We start from the raw sequence: 13,832 nt of genomic DNA, 5'->3' as shown, positions 1-13,832 counted from the left end.
AGGCAACGCAGAGCGAGGGGGCGTTGGTGCGCGCGCGCGCCCCGCCCCCGGACGCTCGCCAGCCAGCCAGAGGCCTTCCTCCCCGGCCCGCCCCACTCTCCTGTGCGCGTCAGCCAGCAAGCGGCCTTGCTCCTCGGCCCGCCCCTCTCTCCGCCGCGTCAGCCGGCTTACCGCCTTCTTCTCCGTCCTCCTGCAGCCCGCCAGTCAGCCAGCGGCCTTGCGCCCCGCGCCCCGCCCCGTGCCCCGCCCCGTGCTCACGTCCGGGAGGGCCGGCACGCAGCGTGCGCGAAGTGAGGGGCGTGGCCCGGCGAGCGGACCGCCTACGCGCTGACGTAAGCGCCCCGGCCCAGGCGCACCCGGCTGTGCTGGGGCTGGAGTCCGTGCTCTGTCCTCCTGGTTTGGAGTCCGCACTGATTCACCTTGTGGGCGGCGATCGGGCTAGTTCTTCTCGGCCCCACGAGAGTTCTACTTTCATTACTTGGGCTAGTTTCGGAGCTCTCCTGCCCTCCTTAGGCCCTGAACTGAGGAGTCGGCAGAGGTAATCCTGTCTGCAAATGAATGAGATCACTAAAAAGCCTCAAAGAACCCACTTCGTTCCATCTACAAGGGAACCAGCGTAATGTTATGGTCTGTTAATGTGTGTTAACCTACTTCGTGGGCCGCATCCTTCTGGACACTACATTGTGTATCGCACAAATTGGAGGGAGAATGATCCACGAGGGAAAGGATACTGTGCAAGTACAAACACTGCTGTCCTTTAACAGGAATCATTTATCCGGAAACACAGTAGAAATAAGAGAATTCAAGATCAATTCAGTTCAGGTTCAATTTTGTCTCCTTAATAAAATGAGGGAATTAGACAAAAGTCTTTTACAATTATCGATGTTATGGATAAATGGATGATTTCCTGATAGAAAGTACAGGCCAGGAAATCCTGAAGATCCTCAAAATATTCTATTATGGAAAAAGTGTCCATTTGCTCATGTTCTAATCACAAAAAGGTTGTCTGCCTTGGGAATATGGTTTAGCGGTAGAGTGCTCACCTTGCATGCAGGAAGCCCTGAGTTTGATTTTTCAGTGTTCCATAAACAGAAAAAGCCAGAAGTGGTGCTGTGTGGGCTCAAGAGGTAGAGTGCTAGCCTTGAGCAAAAAGAAGCCAGGGACAGTGCTCAGGCTGAGTCTAAGCCCCAGGACTAGCAAAAAAAAAAAAAAAAAAAAAAAAAGGATGTCTGCAGCTTACTTATCCAGTAGAGCTTGTTTTGTCTCCCTTAAAGTGAGATCTTGTTTTGCCCAAAAACTGCTTTTACCCCTTCAACTAATTTTCTTTCACATCTACACATCTAGTCCTCACATCTTTTTTTTTTTTTTTTTTTCAGGAACTCAGGGCCAGGGCACTGTCCTTGAACTGCTTTTGCTCAAGGTTAGCACTCTTACCACTTGAGCCACAGTGCCACTTTCAGCTTTTTCTGTGTACTGAGGTACTGAGGAATCAAACCCAGGGCTTCATACATGCTAGCCAAGCATTCTACCACTAAACTACATTCCCAGCCCTGAGGTGGTTTTGTTGTGCAGTCCTGAGGCTTGAACTCAGGGCCTGATCACTGTCCCTGGCTTCTTTTTTTTTTTTTTTTTTTGGCCAGTCCTGGGCCTTGGACTCAGGGCCTGAGCACTGTCCCTGGCTTCTTCCCGCTCAAGGCTAGCACTCTGCCACTTGAGCCACAGTGCCGCTTCTGGCCGTTTTCTGTATATGTGGTGCTGGGGAATCGAACCTAGGGCCTCGTGTATCCGAGGCAGGCACTCTTGCCACTAGGCTATATCCCCAGCCCCCCCTGGCTTCTTTTTGCCCAAGGCTAGCACTCTACCACTTGAACCACAGCGCCACTTCTGGCTGTTTCTATATTTGTGGTGCTGAGAAATCTAACCCAGGGCTTCATGTATGTGAAGCCTAAAATGTTTTTATGACTTGTCTTTATTGGTATTTACTTGAAACCAGGTTTTGCTTCGTAGTTCAGGCTAATCTAGAACTTGATTCTGCCTCAGTCTCCTGAGTGCTGAGATTACAAGTCTGTAACACCACAACAGGACTTTTTTTTTTTTTTTTTCCACATTGGAGATAGAACTTAGGGCCTTGTGTATGTGAGGCTAGCACTCTACAACTCAGCTACATCCCTAGTCCTGGCACTTTGGCTGTTTTACTATTTGTTGACTTCTTTCAGGTAAGCACCTACAGAATAAGGGGGAAAAGGCAGAGGAAGAGATGGAGCTCTAAAAAACTAAGTCCTTATAAGAAGACCCAAGTTTTTTGTTGTTTTTTCCTTGTAATATCAGGGCATCACTCATATACAAGTGCTTCACCTCTTGTGCCAGCCCTTGTATGTGTGTATGCCTGTGTGGGGTGTGTGTGTGTGTGTGTATGCCAGTCCTGGGGCTTGACCTCAGGGTATATCCACTACTGTCCCTGAGCTTCTCTGCTCACATCTAACCATCTACCCCTTGAGTCACAGCTCTACTTCCACATTTTATTATTTTGGTCATTTATTGGAGATAAACAGACAACCTTGGCTGGCTTTGAACCTCAATCCTCATGTCTCAGACTCCAGAGAAACTAGGATTACAGGCTTGAGCCACTGCCATTGGCCCTCAGTTTTTTTTTATTTTATTTTTTTGAAATAAGATCTCCATAACTTTGCCTAAGCTCTGGTATGTTCAACATTAACAAAGCAAATAGGAAAAAGAAAAGTTTCTAAAAATAAAAAAGCTTGCTTAGTTATTGAAATTCCAGCAGATGGCAGCCACTTCTATTCACTACCACTGCATGCTTGAAGGATATAGGAACAAATTTTCTAGGAGGAAATGAGTAGGTATAGAATCACCATCACTTTTTTCCAATGCTGAAGATGAATTCACAGCCTCAATTATGCTAGATAAGTACTCTACTAATGAACCATAGTCCTACCCCTTCCTCCCCATTTTTCAAGTTAAAAAAAAAAACCTACCATAGCAAAAAAAAAAAAAAATTGAGTTCTAAAAGGTAACACAATTGTAGTGCAGTTAAAAATAAAGGGGGGGGGGGGCTGGGGATATGGCCTAGTGGCAAGAGTGTCTGCCTCATATACATGAGGACCTGGGTTCGATTCCCCAGCACCACATATACAGAAAATGGCCAGAAGTGGCGCTGTGGCTCAAGTGGCAAAGTGCTAGCCTTGAGCAAAATGAAGCCAGGGACAGTGCTCAGGCCCTGAGTCCAAGCCCCAGGACTGGCAAAAAAAAAAAAGGTGGGGGGGGGCTGGGAATATGGCCTAGTAGTAAGAGAGCTTGCCTAGTATACATGAAGCCCTGGGTTCGATTCCCCAGCACCACATATATAGAAAACGGCCAGAAGTGACGCTGTGGCTCAAGTGGCAGAGTGCTAGCCTTGAGCAAAAGGAAGCCAGGGACGGCGCTCAGGCCCTGAGTCCAAGGTCCAGGACTGACAAAAAAAAAAAAAAAAACAAACTGGAAGTCAGACAGACAGATATCTATTCCAAATTTACAACCTATAATTACTTAAGCAATTATTTAGCTATTCTACGCTGCATTGGTAAGACAGTGATAAATATCTACCACATAGATACCATGTAACATTTCTGTGTAGATTAAATGAGACTAGTAACTAGCATTTAACAGTGACTTACTGTTGGCTATTCTCTGCCAATTCCCCTAGCTCATCAGCACTAACAGAGTAAAACATTTCACTAACAATTAATCTGCTGTATTCCTTGAGGGTCTTTAGCCATAACTAGTGAAAAATCTAATCAGTTGGTTAGGGAGATATAGTTACAGAGATTAAAAAGTTGGGGGTTGGGAATATGACCTAGTGGAAAGAGTGCTCATATACATGAAGCCTTGGGTTCGATTCCTCAGCACCCTATATATAAAAAACGGCCAGAAATGGTGCTGTGGCTCACGTGGCAGAGTGCTAGCCTTGAGCAAAAAGAAGGCAGGGACAGTGCTCAGGCCCTGAGTTCAAGACCCAGGATGGGCAAAAAAAAAAAAAAGTTGGAATGCAAGCCAGGTGCTGGTAATTCACAGATAATCGTAGCTACTCAGAAGACTGGGATCTGAGGATCACAGTTCAAAGCCAGCCTAGGCAAGAAAATTCCTGAGACTCTTATCACCAATTAGCCACACAAAAAAGCCAGAAATGAAACTGTGACTCAAGTGGTAGAATTCGAGCCTTGAGAAAAAATGCTCAGGGACAGCACCTAGGTCCTGAGTTCAAGCCTCAGGATTGGCAAAAAAAATTAAAAAAAAAAATAAGTTTGAATGCAAGTAAACTTCTTTTTTATTTTAATTTTTTGGTGCTAGTCCTGAACTCAGGGTTTCAGCACTGTTGCTGAGCTTTGTTTGCTCAAGGCTAGCACGCTATCACAACAGCTCTGCTTCCAGCTTTTTGTTTTGATTTTCTGCCAGTCCTGAGGCTTGGACTCAGGGCCTGAGCACTGTCCCTAGCTTCTTGTTGCTCAAGGTTAGCACTCTACCACATGAGCCACAGTACCACTTCTGGCTTTTTCATATATGTGGTGCTGAGGAATCGAATCCAGGGCTTCATGTATGTGAGGCAAGCACTCTACCAGTACGCCATATTCCCAGCCCTGCTTCCAACTTTTTGATGGTTAATTGGAGATAAGAGTCTCATAGAGGGAGCTGGGAATATGGCGTAGTGGTAGAGTGCTTGCCTCACATACATGAAGCCCTGGATTCGATTCCTCAGCACCACATATATGAAAAAGCCAGAAGTGGTACTGTGGCTCATGTGGTAGAGTGCTAACCTTGAGCAACAAGAAGCTAGGGACAGTGCTCAGGCCCTGAGTCCAAGCCTCAGGACTGGCGGGAAAAAAAAAAAAAAGTCTCATGGACATTCCTGCCCGGGCTGGCTTTGAACTAGATTTGTTTCCTGAGTAGCTAGGACACAGGTGTAAGCCACCAGCACCTACCAAAGTAAACCTCTTAAAATGGCCCACAATGAAGGTTCCCTGCACCTCAAAAGTCTTAGGCTTTGAGGACCATAAAATAGCCCAACTAATAAATGACAACACAGAGACTAACAAACCTTTTTTTTTCTTTATCATTTTGGAAAAGAACAAAAATGAGGGAAAATAAAGACATTAACAACCCACAATGCCAAGTTCCCAAAGAACACCAATTTCCCAGTTAGGGAAGTTTCCCTCATTTCTCTTATTGGTGTGAATAAAAAGCACCTGGCCCTTTACCAGGTTCTCTACTCAGACTGACTCAAGACAGGTGGAACAATGAATTAAACTTTGAAAGGCTGCATCTTCCAAACAGCCAGTTTTCTACTATGCACCTTTGCCTCAGTGGGGACCTGGCCGCTCCCCAAGACTCTTGGGACAGAGATCCCAGGATGAAGCAGCAACGGATGTCTATGAACACTGTGTGGTGACAGTGGCGTGAAACGTGCAGACTCATAGCTCTGCATGGTGAGCTTCTGCCTTCAACAACTCACTGGGCTTCATGAAGATGCCTTCCATGGCCTTCCAGTAGTTGTTCTGGCTTGGCTGGGCCATGCCATGCACCTCTTTTTGTCCACTGATGGGTCGACCATATTGTTCTCCTGTGACAGACAGCAGTACCTCGGTGGATGAATGTTTGAACCGCACCTCACCATCTCTCACCCAATAGGGCCCATTACAGAGCACTGTCCAGTCATCCAGATAATCACCTTCACCCTCTTCACCAAAAGCACTCACTTCCTGCAAGACACAGAAAGTAACGATATTATTATGACATTCAGTCTTGATGAAAGGAGATGGCAATAGAAAAAAACAGGGCTACTCAAAAGAGACAAATGATAGGCTTTTCAATATTGGGATTTTTTGTTTTGTTTTTGGTCGTGGGGCTTGAACTCTGGGCCTGGGCACTGTCCCTATGCTCTTCAGCTCAAGGCTAGAGCTCTACCACTTGAGCCACAGTGCCACTTCCGGCTTTCTGATGGTTAATTGGAGATAAGAATCTCACACAGGCATCAAGCTCCAGTATTGTTTTTAAAAAGAATATAATAGAGGCTGGGAATGTGACTTGATGGTAGTGTGCTTGCCTAGCATGCATGAAACCCTGGATTCAATTCCTCAGTACCACATAAACAGAAAAAGCCAGAAATGGCGCTGTGGCTCAAGGGGTAGTGTGCTATCTTTGAGCAAAAGAAGCTTAGGGACAGTGCCCAGGCCCTGAATTCAAGCCCCAAGACTGAAAAAAAAATTGTGCCAGTACTAAAGTTTGAACCAAGGGCATCATGTCCTCAGTATTTTTCTGCTCATAGCTTCTCATAGCACTGTACCACTTGATCTATGCCTCCAGTCTAGCATTATGCTGGTTAATTAGAGATGTAGCCTCAAAGATTCTTTTCGCCTTCAAACTATGATTCTAGTATCTCAGTCTCCTGAGTAGCTAGGATTAGAGATGTGAACCACTGGCATCCAGCTCTTCTTTCTTGATGTGCTAGGGATTTAATCTGGGATCTCATGCATGCTAAACATATACTTTGCCACTGAACCACATCCCCAGTCCGCCATAAACTAGATTTTAAGTGATATTTTGAGAAAATTGAAAAGAGGATGGGGCTTGGATTCAGGCAGACCTTGAATCTCAATTTGATCCCTTCCTGTGTAAAAGAAAAAAGAAAATGAGCCTAATTTTCTCCATAAAATGGTGACTATTATCATATAGTGCAATTAACACAACTGACAGTAAATATTGAACAAAACAGGCATCTTCTCTGCATTCCACTCCTCAAATATTTAATTTCTGGGCTGGGGATATAGCCTAGTGGGAAGAGTGCCTGCCTCGGATACACGAGGCCCTAGGTTCGATTCCCCAGCACCACATATACAGAAAACGGCCAGAAGCGGCGCTGTGGCTCAAGTGGCGGAGTGCTAGCCTTGAGCAGGAAGAAGCCAGGGACAGTGCTCAGGCCCTGAGTACAAGTCCCAGGACTGGCCAAAAAAAAATAAAATAAAATAAGGCAAATATTTAATTTCTATATAATAATTTAAGCAAAGCTACTAATTATTTCAGAAATGTGGGATTTAAATACACACTATTAACTATATAATTTTAGGTAAGAAAAAACAAAAAACACCTATCCAGGAGCAGTGGCTCAAGCCTAAAATCCTAGCCATTTGGGAGGCAAAGATTGGGGGAAATGCTAGATGAAGGCCAGCCCTGGCATAAAATCTGGTAAGATTATGTCACACTTAGCAGTTGAGCTTATCATCTCCAAAGACGCAGAGAAGCAGAAGTAGAATTGTAGAACAGACCAGCCTAAGCATAAAGCAAGATGCTACCTTGAAAATAACCAAAGCAAAAAGAGGTTGGAGGCAGGGCTTAAGTGATAAAAATGCCTGCCTTGAAAGCTTGAAGCCCTGAGTTCAAACCCAGTAAACACTCCAAAAACAAATCAAGCAATCCCAAATACCACCACACCCACACCCCCAATACAATCCCCACCCCATGGCCAAAGTTCTAATAATTTGATCAACAGGATAAAGACAGTTAATAATGGATTATTGTATATGTATATATAATAAACATATATATTACACATTAAGCCAGGCACTGGTGGCTCATATCTATAATTTTAGCTAGTCAGGAAGCTGAGCTCTGAAGACTATGGTTCAAAGCCAGCCTGGGCAGGAAAGTCTGTGAGACTCTTATCTCTAATTAACCACCAGAAAACCAGAAGTAGGGCTGTGGCTCAAAGTGGTAGAGTACTAGCCTTGAGCAGAAGAGCTTAAGGACAGCAACCAGGCCTTGAGTTCAAGCCTCATAACCAACAAAAATAATAAATAAAATACATGCTTTAGTACTTACTGATATCAATGACTAAAGCTGGAGACAGATTGTCTACCTCAAATCCAAAATACTTTAAGCAGACATTCCAGCATAAAATAGGGGAACACAACTCTACAACTTAAGTGTGTTCTGGACATAGACCCAAACAGAATGGAAAGGGATAAAAGAGTAACCTTATGGGAAAAACCTAATGAACACCACTTCAGCCAGGTAACTGAGGTCAACGGCAATCATAAATCATATAGAGTACACAATAGGCACCACTGATAGGTTGTGAGGCAAATGGTACAATGTTGTTTTTTTAATTTAATTACTTTATAAAGATGATATACAGAGGGGTTATAGTTATGTAAGTCAGGTAATGAGTATATTTCTGGCTTCTTGATTGTTAATTGGAGATAAGAATATTTCAGATTTGATGGGCCAGACACTTGTGGCTCACTCTTGTAATCCTACTTATTCAGGAGGCTGAGATCTATGGACAGTAGTTTGAAGCCAGCCTGGGCAGAAAACCTCTGAGACTCTTTTATCTCCAATTAACCACTCAAGAAAACAAAAATGCCACTGTGGCTCAATGTGTTGGAGTACTAGCCTTGAGGAAAAGAGTTCAGAAAGAGCACAAAGACCTTAAGTTCAAACCCCATGGCCAACAAAAAAAAGTCTCATGAACTTTCCTGCCTGGGCTGGCTTTGAACTACAATCCTTAGATCTCAGCCTCCTGAGTAGGTAGGATTACAGGTATAAGCTGCACCAGGCATGAGTATATTTCTTTTGCGACAATGTCACCCCTTCCCTCACTCTCTCCCAGTTGGTAAATGGTGTTCTACCTCTGTCACCCTTGTCCTAAAACTCTTTATAGTCTCCACATATGAAAACATCAGGCGTATCAACAATATATCTGTCTAGAAATATACCTGACCAACATTTCTCAAAAGTGTCATGGTCACCAAATGCTGGTGGCTCACATCTGTAATCCTAGCTATTCAAGAGGCTGAGATCCATGTCTATAACTTGTGAAACCTCAAGGCTTAAATAAGTAGCACAGGGGCTGGGGTTATACTTCAGTGGTGGAGCATGTGCGTAGCATGCAAAAAGTCAGGAGTTCAGTCACCAGCATCAGAAAAGGAAAAAGCATAATACCTATTTTTTTCCCAATGTGTTAGCTGAAAATAATAATCACTGAAAATAATAAACATTTTCATTGTTAGTTATTAACCTTACGATATTTATTTTTACTTTCTTCCCCTTTTCTTTTTTTGGTCTAGTTGTAAAGTCTCCATTTTGCCTCAAAACAAAGTCATTTCTCCATGTCTGCAGAAAAGAAAACATCTACATCTGGGAAAGAAAGGGTTAAGAACCAAGAGCTCAGGCTGGGAATCTGGCTTAGTGGTAGAGTGCTTGCCTTGCATGCATGAGCCCTGGGCTCATACACAGAAAAAGCCGTAAGTAGCACTGTGGCTCATGTGGTAGAGTGCTAGCTTTGAGCAAAAGAAGCTCAGAGATAGTGCCCAGCCAGGCCCTGAGTTTAAGCCCCAAGACTGGCAAAAAAAAAAAAAAAAAGAGAACCAAGAGATCAAACAATAAGCCAACTGAACAATACAGAGCAGCAATGATCCATTGCTTACCTGGTTTCCAGAAAGAGGTGAAGTGAAATGGTGACTATGGAGGTTTCGGCCAGTATTGACATGTGTCAACCGGATGGGCTGTCCACATTTGATGGGAGTTCCCCTTTCACACACTGAGGCTGTCTTCCCCCGTATCCTCCAGTAACTGTTGCTGTCATCCACAGACGTTACACCTGTCACTGACTGTTGTCCACTACCTGCAGTCAAAAAAGGCAAAGAAGCTCAACCTGACCCTTTCCTTTTTTCTATGGCCAGTAAAGTACAGTCAGAAACTAGTATGGGGCTAGGAATATGGCCTAGTGGCAAGAGTGCTTGCCTCGCCTCGTATACATGAAGCCCTGGGCTCAATTCCCCAGCACCACATATATAGAAAACGGCCAGAAGTGGCGCTATGGATCAAGTGGCAGAGTGCTAGCCTTCAGCAAAAAGAAGCCAAGGACAGTGCTCAGACCCTGAGTCCAAGCCCCAGGACTGGCAAAAAAAAGAAAGAACGAAAACTAGTATGGAAGGGTGAGGAGGAAACACTGTTTGGTAATGTTTATCTTCTACAATACTCAAAAATATTTATGAAAAATGATAAATGTGTTCATTTAGAGTACCTCTCATCATATGATAAATTATACTTAATTTTGTACAATATGAGAAAATTCCAACAATTTACTTCAAAGGGTGCTAGATAAGAATGTGTGGGGTCGCTGGTCACTGCTGGTACACTTGTAATCCTAGCTACTCAGGAGACTGAGATCTGAGGGTCATGGTCCAAAGCCAGACAGGGCAAAAGAGGCTCTTATCTCCAATTAGCCACCAAAAGCTGGAAGTGGAGCAATGGCTCAAAGTGGTAGAGCACTAACATTGAGAAAAAGAGCTCAGGGACAGTGCCAAGGCCCTGAGTTCAAGCCCCACAGCCAACAAAAACCAAGTAATATCCTGAATTGATTATTAAAATATATTATTAAAGCATCCTATTGATCTCTGAATCTTTCTCAATTTTAACTGGTCAGGCAGGTTTTGGGAATTGTGAATAGGAACTAGCCCATTAGAGAGAACTACTTCTCAGAAAACAGCATGATTCATTAACCAATTATCTGAGATACCTCTCATACTTCACTAGCTAAACTTTTTTCTTTTCCAGAACTGGGGGTAGAATCCAGGGCCTCTTATATGTTTGACAAATGTTTTACTACTAAGCTAATTCTTCAATCCTTGAACTTACTTGCTTTGTTGAGTCTCACTATGTAGCCTAGGTTGTCTACAATCCTCCTGCCTCAGCCTCCCAAGTGCTGAGATTACAAACTTGCACTACCACAACTGGTTTTGCCTATTTTCTATTGTCTTTCTTTTTATTTGGTTAATTTACTATTATATCTCTTATACTTAGAACTAGGTACAAAATAAAGGCTCATTAAATCTATGTAGAATAGGCCCACAAGTTGATTCTAAAACGTTATAATTTCATACAGTAAAAAGCAGTTTTTCCTCTGCAATGCTTATCACTGATTCAAGTTCTCTACAAGGATGTTAAGTTTGAGTAAAAAGGGCCAAAAGTCTGGAGGAGTAGTTCAAGAGCCTTTTTCCTGGTAAGCACAAGCCATAAGTTCAAACTCTAGCACCGCCAAAAAAGGAGGAAGTGTGCAAAAGCTAGGAGCCAAAGAGCAACTGTAAGATGTAAAAGAGCTAGAAAACAGGGTGTAATCTGAGTGAACTCTTGGAATTTAAGATTTCAAGATTCAGAGCTGATGATGTGGATCAGGGATGGAGTGCTCACCTAACAAGCATAAGCACTTGGTTTTGGTACCGGCTACACACATGCACAGTAGCTGAAAAATTCAGTGTTTAATGTAACTTTCTACATGTCTGTCTCTCCCGCACTCAACAGTGGCAGTCCGTGTATGTGAAGGCAGGTTTCTAACTTGGATAGACTGGGATGGAACTTTTGTCTCTGTCATTCACAAGCAATTTAATCTAATGTAATCGGAGTGTTTGTCACATCTTGAAAACGCAGGTAACAACAATATCGACCCTCTTGGGAAGTTAAAAGCTGAAAGTACATAGGTAACACATGCCTGGCACGTAGCTCACCAAACGTAAAGTAGCTTTACCAAACGTAAAGGTTAAAGATGCCTTAGAACTCAGTCCTTCCCTTCACCCACTCTGGACCTCCAGAACCTCCCCAGGGCACCCCTAACCTTCCAAGACCACGCCCCGCGGCTTTCCTGAAGCCCCGCCCCCTACCAGGCTAACCAGGCCTCCGCAGCCCACCCAAAACCCAGTCGCTCCCCCAGTACCTGACCCATAGCGCACGTCATGTGAGTGCAGTCGGACGTTGTGGCGCGTGTTGAGGAGCTTCACCACAGAGCCGCAAGTAACCACAGCCAGACTGGACGCTCCCACGGCGCTCCACAACCCTCCCAACAACAGTAGCGGCGCGACAACCATCCTCACCAGATCACTGAGCCCCTACAATTCCAAGAAAGCTTGGCCCTCCCCGGAACCGGAAACGGAGGGCGGGACCACGGGGAGGAGGAAGTCCACATTTCATCCGTGTGGTGCCTTTGGCCGGAGCGGCCTGAGAAGCACGCTGGCTCAGGTTGCTATCGACCTCCACCGTTGATTACGGCAACTGTCTTCCTGGAGAACTTTCTGCCAGCTTTCTGTCCTTTGGGACGGTTGAAGAACAAACTTCCCCTCCCATTAGCTGGGTGTAAAGGAGAGCAAATGGCCCACCCACTCCCGGTGACAGAGAGCCGGAAGTGACGTATGACGTTACGCAGCTGCGGCGACGGTGGCGGCGGAGGGGCCGTGCGGTGGGTCCGTACTATCCTTTCCCAGTCTCGGTTCGACGACTCCATTTTCCTCGGTGGGGGTTCAGTGCACGGTGGAAGCGGCGGCCTTCAAGCAGGTAAAGTTCGCCGTGGGGAGTGTATTTCTCGCATGGGTCAGGTGGGAACAGGACTCCTAGGGCCTGGTCCCGTAAGGGGAGAGGTATTGGGGAGCCGTCTGCGGGAAGAAGGGGCCCCTGGCCTTTCCTGTTCTGCGGGGGGAGGGGGGAAGGGAAGCCGGGTAGTTTCTTAGAACCTCAAGGCTAGTTCAACGCAGTAACACCCGGAACCTGTGAATTGGGGTTGCCGGTTGAATCAACAGGCTTCCTGGGTCCTATCCTTCTCTCGGCATCTTCTGAAAACTGGGCCACTGGAAAGAATTGGGAATAGAGGGGATCTGGTGCTTTTGACTTGGGATCAGGTGATTGAATTAGTTTGTTCTGGGGATGTGACTCCTACTGGGATTTCAGCTGTTCAGCCATAAGTCTAGAGACGTATGCTAAAATTTTAGCTCTTCTCATATTATTGTGTGATAGAACTTTTTGTGGAAGGCTCAACCTTAAATATCAGAGGTCTTGTAGAGATAGAAGCCCCTTTTTTCCAAAGACCTAACTGAACATCAGGATAGGTTAAGTCAAAGCTTTATCTTACAGTTTGTGCCCTTTTTCTCCAGGCACTCCCTTGAACTAGTTGGAGCAGTTGTTTCCCTGGATTGTCACTAGGATGGATACTTTCCTTTAGGAAGAGGTTTGAGTCTCTGAAAATACTTACATGGAAATCCCTTGTGATATCAGAAATAGCAAGGGAGTTTAAAAGCTAAGCCAGAGTATGAACAATAACGAATTTGATTGATTTATTTCTTTGGAAGAAACGTTTACTGTCGTGTGTACTGGTGTAGGGGTTGAAATTAAGGGTTCCTTAGTCTTCAGTGTGTTAATAACAAAAGTATGATTGCAAGAAGCTGAGACAGTTATCAGTTTGAAGCTAGCCTGGGATGCCTACTTAGATTGTGTCTCAAAAAATAAAATAAAATAAGGAAGCTTAATTGCTCTAACAGCTGTGAATTTAAGACCCTTTTCCAACGTGAAGTGAATTTTATTCAGTTGACTTGTGTGGTTTCACATTAGATTAGTTTAGTGAAGTATTATACTCTTAAGAAGCTTTAATCTGATGGCATTAATCACATCCGAAAGTGGTACAATGAGGAATTAGCATTTACAGTCTTTTCTTCTGAAGGCCTCCTTCACAAGAAGGGAAGTTCACCTATTGTGGTGGAAGCATGATCCTTGGAGGCAAATAAATTTGCACCTGCTTCTGAGTTCTCGGTCCCAATCAGTCACCAAGTCCTGTCTCTCAACTTTCAGTTCTCGTGTCCTACACTCCTTCACATGCATCTTCAACTATCATCCCCCCCCTTTTTTTTTTTTGAGGGCGGGAAGGGGGTCAGTCATCATAGGGCTTGAACTCAGGGCCTGGATGCTGTCCCTGAATTCTTTTGCTTAAGGCTGTCACTCTATCACTTGAGCCACAGCTCTAC

At 44.6% G+C, this 13,832-nt stretch overlaps 2 protein-coding genes across 2 annotated transcripts in view; one reads left to right on the top strand and one right to left on the bottom strand.

Moving 5' to 3' along the window:
• Nucleotides 1–5,205: 5,205 nt before the first annotated feature.
• Nucleotides 5,206–12,133, bottom strand: Sdf2 (stromal cell derived factor 2). Its single transcript, XM_048366105.1, has 3 exons — nucleotides 11,762–12,133; nucleotides 9,477–9,673; nucleotides 5,206–5,753 (listed from the first exon to the last, which is right to left on the bottom strand). Exons 1-3 carry the CDS (start codon nucleotides 11,910–11,912, stop codon nucleotides 5,466–5,468), a joined length of 636 nt encoding a protein of 211 aa, XP_048222062.1. The 5' UTR covers nucleotides 11,913–12,133; the 3' UTR covers nucleotides 5,206–5,465.
• Nucleotides 12,134–12,250: 117 nt separating this feature from the next.
• Nucleotides 12,251–13,832, top strand: part of Supt6h (SPT6 homolog, histone chaperone and transcription elongation factor) — a 34,559-nt gene continuing 32,977 nt past the window's right edge. Inside the window, exon 1 of the mRNA XM_048366090.1 lies at nucleotides 12,251–12,375. The gene's annotated coding sequence lies outside the window, so the exon portion shown is untranslated. The remainder of the gene's footprint in view (nucleotides 12,376–13,832) is intronic.

This window comes from Perognathus longimembris, chromosome 17, assembly GCF_023159225.1.
Source record: "Perognathus longimembris pacificus isolate PPM17 chromosome 17, ASM2315922v1, whole genome shotgun sequence".
In the NCBI taxonomy this organism is placed as follows: domain Eukaryota; kingdom Metazoa; phylum Chordata; class Mammalia; order Rodentia; family Heteromyidae; genus Perognathus; species Perognathus longimembris.
This window is presented reverse-complemented; position numbering and strand designations above follow the sequence as displayed.